The sequence below is a fragment of the Urtica dioica genome, chromosome 7, assembly GCF_054948205.1.
Source record: "Urtica dioica subsp. dioica isolate 48M chromosome 7, U.dioica_male_clone48M_v1_H2, whole genome shotgun sequence".
In the NCBI taxonomy this organism is placed as follows: domain Eukaryota; kingdom Viridiplantae; phylum Streptophyta; class Magnoliopsida; order Rosales; family Urticaceae; genus Urtica; species Urtica dioica.
The window spans coordinates 26429970-26447274 of record NC_142762.1 but is presented as its reverse complement, the minus strand read 5'-3'; the positions used below and the strand labels follow the sequence as shown (position 1 = coordinate 26447274).

The 17305-nt window shown below is 39.1% G+C and overlaps 1 protein-coding gene across 1 annotated transcript; it reads right to left on the bottom strand.

Annotated features, from left to right (window-relative positions):
• Positions 1 to 13134: 13134 nt before the first annotated feature.
• On the bottom strand, positions 13135 to 14201 carry LOC149390572 (uncharacterized). The gene is made up of 2 exons (XM_089619809.1): positions 13794 to 14201; positions 13135 to 13557 (listed from the first exon to the last, which is right to left on the bottom strand). The coding sequence occupies exons 1-2, from the start codon at positions 14199 to 14201 to the stop codon at positions 13135 to 13137; spliced, it is 831 nt and encodes a 276-aa protein (XP_089475935.1).
• Between the last annotated feature and the right edge of the window lie 3104 nt (positions 14202 to 17305).

Sequence of the window (17305 nt, the reverse complement as noted above, 5' to 3'; positions counted from 1 at the left end):
ACGATAATAACAACATAAAAAAAAAAAAAAGCTTATTATTACGATTAAGTTACGTAATATAATATTCCGATAAAAATTAAAAAAAAAAAAGTTAATACGACTTTAATTTTTTTATGTCAACCCAAAGCAAGAGTTAAATTTTACGACGAGAATTTTTTTTTCCAGGCAAGATAGAAAACGATGGAATTTCCTTAGGTCTTAATTAGTAAAATCTAATTATCTGATCATGTGACTTCTTGAAGGACATAAAAATGTTATAAGTCTCGATTCATTGATTTTCTATCGTCACAAAATAATAGAATATCATTCATGTGAAATATATAATATCCCTATCTCATATTTCACGTCAATAATTAAACTAAAAAAAGCACTGTGACGTGATGTGATTACGTTGCCGAGTAATATAGCCTGTAAGAGAGGGTACGTTAATTACTTTTTTTCTTACTTTATTTTATTTTAGTTTTTTTTTTTCCGTGGTTAGATCACAACAACATGTGAGTAGTTGTTGAGGAGGTTGATGATAACCAAAAGGGTATTGTTTGCCTTTTTTTGTGGTTTGTAATAATCCTAACGCAAACCCCTTTACTTTCTCTCTTCACTTGGTATGCGTGATGCTCTTATATTACTTTCTTTTTTCTCAGCTTTAATTAGCTTCTTCTTTTTTGTAATAGATCCTGTATTTGAACCTTGTATTACTTTGTATCACACGTCAGCTTAACTTAGATTTTATCTATCTCTAGATTGGTTGTAATTTTGAATAACTTATAACTAATTATATATGTTTTCTTTGAGATGTTCATTTTCTCAATGAAAATTTCCGATCTCTCTCGCTTTCCTCTTCTCTCATTCACAAAATTCGTTTGCATCATGGTAGTTGTTCTTGTGATTCAGTTCATTTTCATGTTCACGCATGAGCTTTTTCATCTTGAATGAATATTCTTTGCATTTATGTGCTGGGTATGTTCAGTTGCAACCTACGGGAAAAAAAGAATACTTATTTAAATACAAACAAACAAATAAATCTAAATTTATCACTACCACGAAAACCTTTGTCAACTACAGCCAAAATCTTCGGCTGTAGTCAGTCAACCTTAACTACGGTTTATGATATGTAATCTAGTACAACAGAGTTTTGTCACTTAGCATACGACTTCAGTTTTTTTTTTAACAGTGTTTATATATACAAAAAAAAACAGTAATAAAAACATATTACTACAAATAATACATATAGTGTTTATATATCTCGTCAATAAAAACTACAGCGTTAGAGAGTTATTTTATTTTATTCAAATAATTTATATACCAGGACTATCAATTTTCGTTGTAGTCATACCTACAACTACTTTTGTTGTCTAGAGTATTTACGTATTTGATTATTTAATACTAATGTTTTAAATAGTTTATCAATATCTTTATCTGTAGTATATTTTATTTATACATTCAATTTTCTATTAAAATATATGCTTAAATAAATAAAAAATTTAAAAATTACAAAATTTATTTTGGTTAACTTTTACTACTATAAATTATTTTAGGTGGGGAAAAAAAGCAATGAACTAAAATAACACTTGTAAATTATATTCACCAATCGTTGAATTGTATCAAACTTTCGGGTTCTATAGTTGATTTGAACTAGAATACACGAAATCCTCCAACTTTTTCATCAGTAACATCTCTTGAGCAGTGTAAAATATTCTTGGGCCTGCCAAAACATTGAGCAAATGCATTATTGTAAGAAAATGGTACAAGATGGGGGGCCTTAACTTCTTTTTCTTAATTTTCTGATTCATTTATAATCTCATCAAAAACAAAAAGCAGCCAAATGAAACACCGTTATCACACTTAACCCGGGGAAACCGACCGGTTCCCGTCCGAAACTCGGGTTCAGAAGAGGTTTAGGTATGGTTATGAACAAAATCAATAAACTCATTGAGAATCGCTGAGAACCGGACGAGTCTCGGTCCACTTCCCGGTTCAAACAAATCGGCTTGGTTCATTTGGTTTTTTTTTTTTAAAATCATGGTATTTTAACGGGAATTGGGCCGATAACATTCATTTTGTCCGAGATTTAGGGTTTTCATTTCCGTCGCGAGCTCTTCCAATCTTCACGCGAAGGTCTACAAGTTTCCAAACTTTGTTGACATACATCGAGTGCATTTTAACTTTCATGGCGTCAAGCCAAAGGTTTGATTCAGAACAAGCCATTGCTTGGCTATAGGAAACAGGGTCATCCATGTCAGAGACGGCTACGAGAGTGTCTCCATAGGACATGTACCTGTCAGGCTTTTGAGTAGCCCTCCCACTACGTCGAAGTACTACTTGACGAGATTCTGATGAGTTAGGTTGTGTTTCAATTGGGGTAAGAACAGTTCTTACAGATTAGGTAGAAGCTTCCTCACCCAACTTTTCTTCAAGTCGAATAGCTAAAATTACTAAGTCAAATGAGGACTTAGGTGCCAAAACAAAAACGAAAGAAAACTAGAGAGAGAGAGGAGAAGTCGGCCAAGGTAGAGAGAGAAGCTCTCAATCTCTAAAACTTGGGATGAATGAAATGAGAAGAATGAGGGCTCTATTTATAGGAGAGGCTTTACCTTCAACAAGGTAGTTTCCTCTTCTATAGAATATCACGTATTAATGAGCTAAATTGCCTATTTCTCTTCCTCATTTGGGCGGCCAAGAGAGCTTCTAGAAGGCTTGGATTTGTTTCCTCTTTTGCTCCCTTGCCTTGCTTGGCCGATTTTCCTCTTTCCTCATAGAGGAAATTTGTTTCCTCTTTTTCTTTTGGCAAGTATCTTCATACATTAATGCACCAAATAAACTCTCTTTCACACTATGGGTTGCACGAATTTTGTTTCCCTTTCCCTTGGGTTGGACGGCCAAAAAAGTCTTCTAGAAAGGTTTTCCAGATTTTTCTTTACTTGTTCATGACAACATAAGAAAAGCCCTTTAAGAATTTTCAAGTAAAATTCTATGAAATGAAATTAATCCACAAGGCTCAATGAACTCATCATGGCTGAGTATCAATATGTCATCATATGACATTGTCAAAAAATTTGTCCAAAAAGACAAAAATACCCTTTTGACAATTTTCTTAAAACTTGTATCGTTCTTGTTTTGACTTAGCTTCTAGTTTAACTATTCCTACTCGATATGATTTGTGACAATGACCTCATGGATCCAAATTAACAAAGCTTGAGCTAAATACTTGGACTCAAAAGTTCACAAACCTTTTCCAAGTTTAGCTTAATGTCAACTGACTCCACTAAAGAGTTGACACTGAAAATCTCTCGGTTCAAATGAATTTATTTTCTACTCAAGAATTCAACCTAATTGTAATGAGTGGATCCAGTGAATATTATCTATGTTACCCTTCATGAATATCATTAGCTAGTCGGGATTTACAAAATTACCATTTTACCCTTCTAACTGTTATTTCCTCAACTCCTTTGTCGGTTGTGAATAAGTTAGAAACACTATATTGACGAGGAGCTAACAAGTCACATTGTTTCATCCAAAAGAGTCAAGACTCAATTTGGACACTGGCCAGTTCATTTATTCACATTCCAAGGAACAAAGCATGATGTGATATACATTGCATTTCAGTAATCTTGTACATGAACTCCATATCTATGAGAACTTCACAAAGTTACTCATGACATCTTCACAACTTAGTACTTCACCAATAGGTCCTGTTCAGAATCACATAGTGAGTCCGAACTCTGACTTTCTCAAATGAGAATACGTAAGTTGTGAAATGGCATGTCTCATCTCATGATTAAGGTAAGCATGATATAATTCATACGTAGTGACTTCGAGACACAAGAGGTTAAATGGTTTGTTCTTATCTTGTCTCTAGAAGTGCATTGGTCAATTCAGTACCTTCGGAAGATACCTAAAAGAACTATAGAGTCTCCAACTCTCAATGCCCCATAACCAGACATCATAGATTCTCCTAACAATCGTACTGAGGTCAATAGTCATTTGACCCTTAGATTGCGAATATATCGTTTTAAGCAAACTACAAAGAGTTTGTTCATGCAAATCTACATTTGTCTCTTCGTAAGTTGTTAGGTTTGTTTATGGACTAAAGACTAATGTTTTATCATAAAGCTTCAAACAGACAAGGAAGAATGAATGAACGTTTCAACTTTTTATTAACAAATAAGCAATTAAAAGCAAGAGTCTTCATGAGACTTTATTACATCAAATGTACAATATAAAGACTACAACTCTTCTTGTGGGCACCATTGACAACAAACTCCCACTTGACTCAAATAAGATGTGTGTAGTCCTTCATGGCTAATCCCTCTCAATGTTGGTCGAATACCTTGTTCGCTAGGGCCTTTGTGAATGGATCTGCCAGGTTGTCCACCGTTGAGATCTTCTTCACTTCCACGTCTCCGCGCTGCACGATCTCTCGAATCAAATGGTATTTCCTCTCAATATGTTTAGAGCGCTTATGGCTTCGAGGTTCCTTTGAGTTAGCGACAACCCCACTATTATCACAATAAAGGGTCATGGGCTCGTCGACGTTTGGAACAACTTCCAAATACTTAAGGAATTTTCTAAGCCATACAGCCTCTTTGGATGCTTCACACGCAGCCACATATTATGCTTCCATTGTGGAGTCAGCAATGCAAGATTGCTTAATACTCCTCCACACAACAGCTCCACCATTAAGGATGAACACAGATCCTGAAGTGGATTTCCTGGAATCCTTATCCGCTTGAAAATCGGAGTCGGTATATCCCCGTCATAGTCAGGTCAATACCTGAGTATGTAAGCATCAAGTTCCTAGTTCTTCGAAGATACTTAAGAACATGCTTAACAGCAATCCAGTGCTCGGGTCCAGGGTTGGATTGGAAACGGCTAACTACGCCAACGGCGAAACAGATGTCAGGTCTAGTGCAAAGCATAGCATACATGAGGCTTCCTACGGCAGAGGCGTAAGGAATTTTCCTCATGTCTTCAATCTCTTGTGCAGTCTTGGGAGACTGGTCCTTAGATAGTGAAACTGCATGCCTAAAGGGTGTTTGGCCCTTCTTGGAGTCTTGCATCGAGAAGCGATCCATCACCTTATCAATATAAGATGCTTGAGAGAGCGACAGGGTCCGGTTTTTCCTATCTCGAAAGATTTGGATCCCCAGAATGTACGCGGCTTCTCCTAGATCCTTCATGTCGAATTGCTTTGCTAGCCAGACCTTAACATCAGATAACTTACCCATGTCATTACCAATGAGTAATATATCATCAACATATAGTACCAGAAACACAACTTTGCATTCGTGTATTAACTTGTAAACACAAGGCTCATCTATTGACTGTTCAAAGCCGAAGCTCTTTACAGTTTCATCGAATCTAATATTCCATGACCTAGATGCTTGCTTTAATCCATAAATGGACTTGAGCAACTCACAAACCTTGGTCTCTTGACCTTCTTCCACGAAACCGTTTGGTTGAGCCATGTAAATGCGCTCGTCAAGATTGTCATTTAAGAAGGCTGTCTTGACATCCATTTGCCAGATCTCATAGTCGAGAGCTGCAGCTATGGATAGGAGTATGCGGATGGATTTAAGCATCGCGACTGGCGAGAAGGTTTCTTTATAGTCAATCCCTTCTTGTTGGGTATAACCATTCGCCACAAGTCGTGCTTTGAACGTCTCGACGTTCCCATTAGGACCCATTTTCTTCTTGTATATCCACTTACACCCTACGGGTTTAATCCCTTCAGGAAGGTCTACAAGTTTCCAGACTTTGTTGACATACATCGAGTGCATCTCAACTTTCATGGCGTCAAGCCAAAGGGTTGATTCAGAACAAGCCATCACTTGGCTATAGGAAACAAGATCATCCATGTCAGAGACGGCTACGAGAGAGTCTCCATAGGACATGTACCTGTCAGGCTTTTGAGTAGCCCTCCCACTACGTCGAAGTACTACTTGACGAGATTCTGATGAGTTAGGTTGTGTTTTAGTTGGGGTAAGAACAGTTCTTACAGATGAGGTAGAAGCTTCCTCACCCAACTTTTCTTCAAGCACAATTTTGCTTCTAGGTTTTGCATCGTTCATAAAGTCCTCCTCAAGGAAACGAGTATTCGTGCTAACGAAAGTCTTATCGTCCTTGGGACTATAGAAAATGAAACCTTTGGTTTCCTTTGGATATCCCACAAACAGGCACAATTCTGACCTACTAGCCAACTTGCTAGTCTTTTGCCTTAGCACATGTGCAGGGCAACCCCAAATTCGGATGTGGCCCAGATTTACTTTACGGCCAGTCCATCTTTCATAAGGAGTACCAGGAACCGTTTTAGACGGAACTTGGTTCAGAATGTAAGCGGCTGTTTCGAGGGCATACCCCCAAAAGGAAAGAGGGAGTGATGAGTAACTCATCATTGATCTAACCATCTCCATTAGAGTTCGGTCCCTTCTCTCTGACACTCCGTTTTGTTGAGGTGTGCCAGGTGCGGTAAGCTGAGAAGCGATACCTTCTTCCTTAAGAAAGTCATCGAACTCTCCAGACATATACTCACCACCTCGATCGGATCGAAGGGTTTTGATCACTTTGCCAGTTTGCTTTTCCACTAAAGCCCTAAAGACCTTAAATACGTTAAAGGTCTCGGATTTGTGTTTGAGCAAATAGACAAAACCATATCGCGAGTAATCATCGGTGAAGGTAACGAAGTATTCATATCCTCCGCGTGCCTGTTGACTGAGCGGACTACATACATCAGAATGTACTAGTTCCAGTAACTCAGTGGCTCTTCGACCCTTATCGGAGAAAGGTCGCTTAGTCATTTTTCCTTCTATGCAGGATTCACAAGTAGGTAGTGAACCTATTGCAGAGGCTTGGAGTGGACCGTCCCTTACAAATCTCTTAATCCTATCTAGACTGATATGACCAAGTCTTAAGTGCCATAGGTATGTTGATTTTGTTAGATCGGAGAATTCAGAAAGTTTGATCCTCTTTGGCTCCCTAATAAGATCATTATCTATTTCGGTGTCTAAAACTGAAGGTTGAGTGGGATAAATGTAAAAAAGAGCATTCTTCATACATGCATCAGTGACAAAAGAATTATCAGGAAACGAAATACGAATTCCATTCTTGATGAACTTTAAACAATAATCTTGCTTAAGAAGACGAGCAACGGATATTAAGTTATTCCCAAAGGTAGGAACAAAATAAACATTATTCAAGTTTAAAGTGCGGTCTTCAAAAGACAGCGTCACAGATCCCATAGCCTTCGCAAACACCAGGCTCCCATCACCCCATTTGAAACAGAACTTGCCTTCCTCTAAGCTTTTGGTTTTCTTAAAATCAATCAAGGAACAACAAATATGGTTAGTAGCAGCGGAGTCAAGAATCCACGTTGATACATTATCAGCTACTAACCATGCTTCGATAACTAATACAACACTATGTTCCTTTGCTTTAAGATAGGCAGGACAGTTCTTTTTATTGGCCTTGTGAGATCTCTTCTCAGTTCCAGAGGCGGAGGCTTTTTGCTCAGTAGCATGTGTCTCTCCTTGATTCCTCTTTCTCTTAGTGAGACCTTTTGCAGTGTGAAGCTCCTTCATAAGCTCGGTAACATGGTACTTTAGCTTGGTCATGCAGTAGTTCAGCTTGGAGGTATCAAGAGATGCGGGGAGAGTTTCTAAGATCATATCTATGACATTCTTCTCATCAATCTCAGATCCTAGGATTTTCATTTTATTCAGATAACTAATGATCAGTATCATAAAGTCTCCAACAGGAGTCCTAGCCTTCATGTGACAGTTCTTAAACTGTCGGACTGCTTGTTGCCTTGCTTGACGCCTTTGCCCTTCAAACATCTCAAGGAGATTGTAGAGCATGTCAGCGGCAGTCTCGATGTCACGATGTTGCTATTTCAGCATATTGTTCATAGATGCTTAAGATATAACATCTCACAATCTCATCGGATCGAAGCCAGGCCGCTAAGGCGTCTTTGTCCTCTTGAGTCGAATCATCATTCGTCAGAGGAGGACACGGGGTGGTGAGTACCTATTTGTGCTTGTTAATGGTAAGGATGATATTGAGGTTACGTTTCGAATCTACGTAGTTTTTCTTTTTCGAGTTTGTTCGAGGAAAGGATGAATGAGAGATGGTTGAGAGACATGTTGCTTAATTAAGTTGAAACAAGTTTATGATTTAGTCTTTGGTTTAGGATTTAAGCTTGTTTAAGACTTTGATAAAATCCAAAGGTGTTATAAACCAAACGATAATTTACTCCCTCAAGAGAAGGCCGCAAAAAATCTCCATTTACAAGTAAATGACACATCATTAATGCTTAGCCAAGATGTCAATACACCAATTTTGACTAGCCACCTTTTAAATTGGTTTGATCACTCACATTCTTTCGCAGAGCCTCAAGGGAGGATTACTAGGGATTGAGCCTAAGTGTGCAACCAACCACTTAGTCCAAAAGGTCAACTTTGAAAAACAATCCCCCAAGGGGAGACCTTGCCTTCATTGTATCACTCTCGGACGTAGCTCATTGAGCAATGATCGATGCAAAAATGCCTTGGAGTACTCCCATTTAAGAGAGGGCCGCAAGAGCGGCTCTTAGTCCCACGTTAATTGCTTCTTTCATTAGTGTTGGGGATCGTGGGTTACAAAAACAAATATAACCCTCCCACTTAGTTTTTGGAGTTGGTTCATCGACTCTTATAAGTTCGGAAACGGATTTCCTAGTTAGAGAGCGACAGAGCGGACAACTAGAAGAGAATCCTAGATTTTCATGTTCAGAGCAGTGTTAGTGCATAAAGGCACAAGGGACATACTCGGATCTTTTCCTATTTTCTATTTCGGGAAATTGCATGAGGGAAGTGTGAACTTCAACTCACTCGAACACTTGAAAGTTTGAGATTACACATCTTTTTATTTTTCGGTTTGTCTACAAAGAGACCTCCCACTCAAAATTTCAAGAGCATATATATTTTGAACATATGTGATATAGATATAGTTTTGAAAACATTTTGAAAACTTATTTGATTTGGATGACAAAATATTTTCAAGTTTGAAAACGAAAACGATTTTTCAAAATTCAAACTAGTTTTGTAAAAATTCAATTTCAATTAAACTTTCAAAAATCAAAACATTTTAATCTTACACATCATGTTTATAATCTTATGAAAAACATTTTTGCTCAAGAAATTTTTCTCATTAGAGTTCTATAACTCATGGTAGTGGGGCTGAAAATCCGGAATTCTAAAAAACTGGACTTTCGGAACAGCCGCGCACCTTGGAGTAAAATCACCATAACTGGCGGCTCCTATGTCCTTTTGACCTGAAACCGATGGCATTGGACAGAGGACAAACAGAGCTTTAATTTGATTCAAGAATCATTAAATTTCGATTTCTGAGCAGAGAGTTATGCCACTTTTACTGCAGGTTTTACTCCATCTCGAAGAAAAAAAAATAATTAAAGCTTGGTCCTTTTTAGGTGCGAAAAAGAATCGAGTGTAACAGAACGTTTTAGGAAGTTGTTAAAGCTTTTATTTGTGTTTTATTAGCAAGGTAATAACATGATTTAAAATAAATAACAACAAGCATAAAACGATTCAAGTAAATAAAAGAAACTAGCAAGACAAGAAAACTAGTCACAAAATTTTACTCGAAAAATTCGCAAACCTTTAAAACACGTTTTTCAATATAAAAAATTAAAAACTTTTAGAACTGATTCTACTGTGTTTTAAAAACATCCCAAACTCATAGAAAAACAACATGATTTTTAATTTAAAGAAATCAGCAATAAATTAAAAAAAAACCTAAGATAACAATTCTAACTTGTCACAAAATTAGTAAACTTTCGAAAACGATTTTCAAGCTCATATTTTTAAATACATGTACATGCATATCTTTGACCATAGCTCTGATACCATTTGTTGGAATTGATCTAGGGTCTAAGAAAAAGTTTAACGCTTCGTTAAGCGGCGGAATTTTAAAAATTTTCTTTTACAAGTAAAACAGTTTTTACTAACCTAGACAAAGAGCAAGTACATATAAATAAAACTAATATGAGCATAGAAGTTTACTAACCTTTTTAGACGCTTGAACGTTGAGAAGCTTTTGGAAAAAGGTTGCAACGTTCGTCTCTCCTCGCAGCTCATCTCTCTTCCTTCCTCGGCAACTCGAGCAACCACGAAAGTTTCTATCACTAAATCACTCGAGAGAAAAAGGAATTAGTGTGTGGGCACTTTTAAACACTACGACTTAAGAACGAGTCTTGAAGTCGAAGAGCTAAACTCTAGGTCAAATGAGGACCTAGGTGTCAAAACAATAAAAATGAAATTTAATAGAGAGAGAGAGAAGAGGGGCGGCCTAGTCTAGAGAGAGAAGCTCTCAATCTCTAAGGTTATGTTTGGTACCTCATCTGGAAAGTGTTTTTTACTTTTTGAGTTTGCTTTTTGTTTTACAATAAAGTAAAAAGTGTTTGGTTTACAACTGAAAAAATTTATTTGAAAAATTTTCAAGTTGTATTTTATTTTTATGAAGGATTTTCAAAAACAACTTTTATCTGTTTTTGCTTTTTTTCACTCACATCTCTCTCTCTCTCTCTCTCTCTCTCTCTCCAACTCGCCATCTCTCGTTGTGGGAACAAACCAAATACGCAGAAGAAAAAAAAAGAACCAGAGCTCATCTTGAGCGATTTCACGAAAGAGGGAAAGAGCGAGAGAGTCCGAGAGAGACCGGCGACTATGAGAGACGTCGGCGGCGAAGCGGTTCACGGCGGGGCCGCTGCGGCTTCTGACGCAAATCTGCCTAGGGATATCGGCGCTGGCCGGGAAGATGGGGTGGCTGATGGAGCGGCTCTTCTGCGGGCTCCAGGGCAACACGGACGCCAACGTGGCGGTGCTGGAGATGTTGACGGTGCTCCCGGAGGAGGACTCCGGCGACGCGGAGGGGCTGGCGAGGCACGGCGAGGCCGTCATGGAGTTTCTGCTCCAGCAGACTCGCGCGGAGGAGGGTGTGCAGAGGAAGGTTCTCCGGTGCCTTCTGAGATTTGAGATTGGAGTGAACGCCCAGAGAAGGAGAACCAAACAGCTTTTCAAAAGCAATTACAAAAATGTTTTTCACAACAATTTTAAAAAAATTGAAAAAAAATAAAAATTATTTGAGTTAACAACCAAACATCTCCTAAAACTTTGGATGAATGAAATGAGAAGAATAAGGTCCCTATTTATAGGAGAGGCTTTACCTTCAATAAGGTAGTTTCCTCTTCTATAGAATATCACATATTCATGAGCCAATTTCCTCTTTTCCTCTATGAGATACTCGGCCAAGGCAGCCTTCTAGAAGGCTTGGATTTGTTTCCTTTTTTGTTCCTTGCCTTGCCTTGACTCTACTTGGGCGCCTACTTCATTTCCTCTTAGGGGAAATTTGTTTCCTCTTTTTCTTTTGGCAAGTATCTTCATACATTTATGCACAAAATATTCTCTCTTTCTCTTGGGTATGTTGGGCGCCTATTTCATCTAGAAAAGGCTTCTAGAAGCTTTTCTATTTGTTCATGACAACATGAAAAAGACCCATTAAGAATTTTCAATAAAATTCTTATGAAATGAAATTAATCCACAAGGCCCAATAAGTCTAATTTGGCCGAGTGACATTAAGTCATCAAATGACCTTGTCAAAAAAATTATTGACATTCATTTCATGCTATGTCTCAAAAGACAAAATTACCCTTTTGACAATTTTCGTTCTTGCTTTGACTTAGCTTCCAGTTTAACTATTCCTACTCGATGTGATTCGTGACAGTGACCTCACGGATCCAAATGAACAAAGCTTGAGCTAAATACTTGGACTCAAAAGTTCACAAACCTTTTCCAAGTTTAGCTTAATGTCAACTGACTCCACTAAAGAGTTGACACTGAAAATCTCTCGGTTCAAATGAATTTATTTTCTACTCAAGAATTCAACCTAATTGTAATGAGTGGATCCACAGAATATTATCAGTGTTTACCCTTCATGAATATCATCAGCTAGTCGGGATTTACAAAATTACCATTTTACCCTTCTAGCTGTTATTTCCTCAACTCCTTTGTCGCTTGTGAATAAGTTAGAAACAATGTATTGACGAGGAGCTAACAAGTCACATTGTTTCATCCAAAAGAGTCAAGACTCAATTTGGACACTGGCCAGTTCATTTATTCACACTCCAATGAACAAAGCATGAGGTGATATACATTGCATTTCAGCAATCTTGTACATGAATTTCATATCTATGAGAACTTCACAAAGTTACTCATGACATTCTCACAACTTAGTACTTCACCAATAGGCCTTGTTCGGAATCACATAGTGAAAATGAACTCTGACTTTCTCAAATGAGAATACTAAGGTGTGAAATGACATGTCTCATTTCAGGATTAAGGTAAGCACGATGCAATTCATACGTAGTGACTTCGAGACATAAGAGGTTAAATGGTTTGTTCTTATCTTGTCTCTAGAAGTGCACTGGTCAATTCAGTACCTTCGGAAGATACCTAGAAGAACTATAGAGTCTCCAACTCTCAATGCCTCATAACCAGACATCATAGATTCTTCTAACAATCATACTGGGGTCAATAGTCCTTTGACCCTTAGATTGCAAATGTATCGTTTTAAGCAAACTACGAAGAGTTTGTTCATGCAAATCTACATTTGTCTCTTTGTAAGTTGTTTAGTTTGTTTATGGAATAAAGACTAATGTTTTATCATAAAGCTTCAAACAGACAAGGAAGAATGAATGAACGTTTCAACTTTTTATTAACAAATAAGCAATTAAAAGCAAGAGTCTTCATGAGACTTTATTACATCAAATGTACAATATAAAGACTACAACTCTTCTTGTGGGCACGATTGACAACAAACTCCCACTTGAATCAAAGAAGATGTGTGTAGTCCTTCATGCCTAATCCTTCTCGATGTTGGTCGAAGACCTTGTTCGCTAGGGCCTTTGTGAATGGATCTGCCAGGTTGTCCACCGTTGAGATCTTCTTCACTTCCACGTCTCCGCGCTGCACGATCTCTCGAATCAAATGGTATTTCCTCTCAATATGTTTAGAGCGCTTATGGCTTCGAGGTTCCTTTGAGTTAGCGACAGCCCCACTATTATCACAATAAAGGTTCCTTTGAGGTTCATTTGGCATCCAGCTTCTTCCTAGATTCCCTGTCAGCGAGAACAAAACATGTACTGCCAAAGATATGAAAATACTTAACATTGAGCTTCCTCCCCCGCCAAATTTCATAGCTGGTGCAAGACATGCCTGGACGAATGGACACTCTATTGTGAATATGGCAAGCAGTGTTGACGGCTTCGGCCCAGAAGCGATAGGGAAGTGACTTTGCATGAAGCATAACCCGAGCCATTTCTTGAATGGTTCTGTTTTTTCTTTCCACAATTCCATTCTGCTGAGGGGTGATTGGGGCAGAGAACTCATGCATGATTCCGTGGGAGTTGCAAAATTCCTGAAATTTGCAGTTCTCAAATTCTTTGCCGTGATCACTTCGAATCTTCACAATTTTTTGGAGGAGTTCTCTTTCTCGCGCTGCAGCCTCAAACTTAGAGTATGGAATGCATCAAACGCATCAGATTTTTCACGGAGAAATTTAACCCAGGTGTACCTGGAGTAGTCATCGACAACAACCAAGATATATCTTCTCCCACTAAGACTTTTCACTTGCATAGGACCCATGAGATGCATGTGAAGAAGTTCCAAGACACGGGAGGTAGTGATAAAGTCAACTTTCTTATGAGAGGAACGAACTTATTTTCCAATTTGACATTGCCCACAAACTCTTTCTTCTTTGATCTTGAGTTTGGGCAGGCCTCGAACAGCCTCTTTGGATACAAGGTTCCCCAGACTCCTCAGATTCAAGTGCCCGAGTCTTTTGTGCCACACATCAGTCATATCTGTTCTGCTAGCAAGACACGTAGAGATATGAGTTGAAGGAGCAGTCCATAGATAGCAGTTGCCAGCGGATCGCAGTCCCTTCATGTATATAAAGTTATCCTCGCGAGTGGTAGAGCGGTCGTTCTTTGTGAACGTGACAGTCAATTCTTGATCGCATAGCTGACTGATACTGATCAGATTGGCTTTGAGGCCGTCAACTAGGAGGATATTGTCAAGGACTGGAAGCCCAGACACATTCAGTTTTGCTTTTTCCAACCACAGTACCTGTAGAGCCTCTACCAAAAGTGACATGTCCCTTAGAGCAAGCTCGTTATGTTGTTGAGAAACGAGCCATCTCATGTCATGTGCCTTGAACACCCACTGTCAAAATACCAGTCCTCTCTGGCAGTGGTCTTGAGAGAGGTGTAAGCAACAAGAGCTTTGTGATCTTGCTTGATCCTCCATACTTGATGGGCTGGAGGTTGAGAGAGCTGCTTCTCAGATTGTTCTCTCAAGTCCACCTTTAACTTGGGAAATCTGCTCTGACCAAAGAGTACATTCTGACCAGTATTTTTCCATTCGAGGAATCTGCCATAGAGTGAATAGCAGAACGGGCGAATATGTCCCCATTTTCCACAAAAATGACATCTCCAGTCAGGTTTAGGGACTGACCTTGATAGCCCGTGATTTGAAGTCTTTGGAGATGTTGGGGACACCTTTCGTACATTGACGACTGGATCTTGGGAAGAAGGTACACAAATTGTTTTATGATAGGAGGATGAGCCAGATTTATACCTCAAGCCCCTCTGGCTGGACGAGGGCTGGCAAATCTTCAGAATCTCATTCAGATTAGAAGTTCATGAGTTCAACATTTGAACAGACCTGGTCATATTTCCCAGATCAGCAGTCAGTTTAGAGATTTGCTTTTTCAAACTCCCAATGACCTCAAGCAGATGCACTTTCTCACCCAGGAGTGATTCAATTCTGCTCTTCAGCATTTCAGGAGAGTCTTTCTTTAGTTCCTCAATCTCTTCAAGCAGGCTGATACGCTGACTTTCTAATTCTTCTATCTTCAACTTCTGCTCGAGAAAGGCGTTGGACTCGTCTGTCCATTTGACAAAAAGGGTTTCGTAAGCCTTCAATAGGACTTCATCACTTAATTCTTCCTCCACTTCTCCAGAACATGACTTGGTACTTTCTGGTGATGCAGTTTGAGACATGATGACTTTATAAGCATGCAGAAGAAACTCGTCATTGAGTTCCCCACTTCCAGCTGACTGAAAATCATTTGAGCACTCAGAAGGAGCCAGGGCAACTTTCCATTTATTTTCCTCTGGTAGATCTTCCTCCGGAACAGAACTGTCTGCCATGAAGGCCAGAAAGTTATTGCATCCATCATCTCCAGCATCACTCCCAGATTCGCTTTCTTCATCACTAAGTGTGGAATTGTAGTTCTTCTGCTGTCTTCTCAGATAGTTTGGGCACTCAACTTGGATGTGACCAAAGCATTCACATTCTCTGCATTGTATACCTTTTCCTTTGAACACATGAGGACTTCCCCGTTCTTCTCTTCCCTTTCTATTGGGAATTCTTGGTTTATACCCCTGGAAGGTTTTTCCCGGTTGAAGGGAGCATTTGATTGCCCTGGGAAGTTAGGAGATCTTTTCTCAAACTTTTTCAACAGCTTCCCGTAATTTTTGACCAGTAAGGCCAAAGATTCCTCGTAAGATTCTAAGGATGCCTCAGCTTGAGGAGACGGGGAATCGGGGACAGAGGATTTAAGAGCAAGGGCCTTTGATTTCTTCTCAGAGGAACCTGAGAATGACATCTCGTATGTGAGTAAGGACCCAATGAGTTCGTCTACTTTCATAGCAGATGTGCCATGCACTTCATCTATCGCAGTCACCTTGATCTTGAACCTCTCTGGAAGAGATCTCAAGATTTTCTTGACAAGCTTGGCATCTGACATGGGTTCCCCAAGAGAGTGTGACTCATTAGAGAGGTCTCTAACTCTCACATAGAACTCACTGATGGTTTCATCCTCATGCATTCTCATGTTCTCAAACTTGGTGGTGACAAGTTGTAATCGAGAATTTTTCACTTTGTCAGTTCCCTCAAATACTGTCTCAAGGATATCCCAAGCCTCATTGGCACTCTCACAAGTATTAATCAGTATGAACACATTTCTATCAACACCATTGTAGATAGCATTGAGAGCTTTGGAGTTAGAGAGAGAGCAACTTCATCTTCTGTGGGACTCCACTCAATCTCTGCTTTCTTCACGAAGGTAACACCATCATCCAGAGCCTTCTTGGGAGCTTCCCACCCGGTGATTATGGATTTACAGGTCTTGTGATCAATGGACCTTATAAACGCTCCCATCTTAGCCTTCCAGTACGCGTAGTTTTGCCCATCGAGCATAGGAGCCCGAGAAATCGAGCCGCCTTCCCTGAATGTGTCCATAGAAGAAGAAAGAAGCAGTAGGATTGAGAGAATCTCACCCAGAAGCTTAGGGTGCCTGCTCTGATACCACTTGAAAGCCCAGATCCACTGTTTAACCTGTTTAGTTAGATATTGTTAGGGACAACCAATAGAACACCAGATCATAAACAACAAACACAATAAGAATACCCGAGAGTGATAACCCAGTTCGGCCTCAAGTGCCTACTCTGGGGGGATTTGAATCCCAGTGAAAAGAGTATTTGCACTAGATAATAGAATGAGTATACACAGGAATACAATGGATGATCACCTTCCACTATTCCTACCTCCAAAACTATTTCTATGTAGATACTAACTTAGGCTCTCCCTAGATTTGAGCTCCACTCACTTTTCACACTCACACTCTCCCAGTGTTTCACTTCATAACAATAACATCAACTATAACAACAACAATAAAAGGCATGATTCGTCTTCACCGATGATAACCAAAACCCCACACGAAGAACCCATACTATTCTTCAAAGAACAAAATCGGCGTGTAAAGTGTGCAACCCTACCTAGGGTAAAACATTCTCCTTTTATAAGAGACAGCCAAGGAGAATGTCCTGAGATCGGACACCAGGATAGATGGCACACATCAGGACACGGACAGACAAAAAGCTGTCAGGAAAAGCCACGTCGAGTCCTGGCAAAAAGGGACGAGGAATGTTCTGTGCAAAGTCAATAACAACCCTTTGACACATAAGAGTTGCCTGAAACAAAACGCCAACTTCAATGTAACAACAGTTTCTCTAACAATCATTTATTGGACTCAATTGTCCATTTGTTCCAAAGATTGTGAATATATATTATTTTGTAAACAATTATTAAAAGATATGTTATGCACAAACTCTTCACATTTATATTATTATTATAAATAAAACGGGGCCTCCCAAAAGCCTCCTCACCTCTTGTATATATAATAAATCATAACA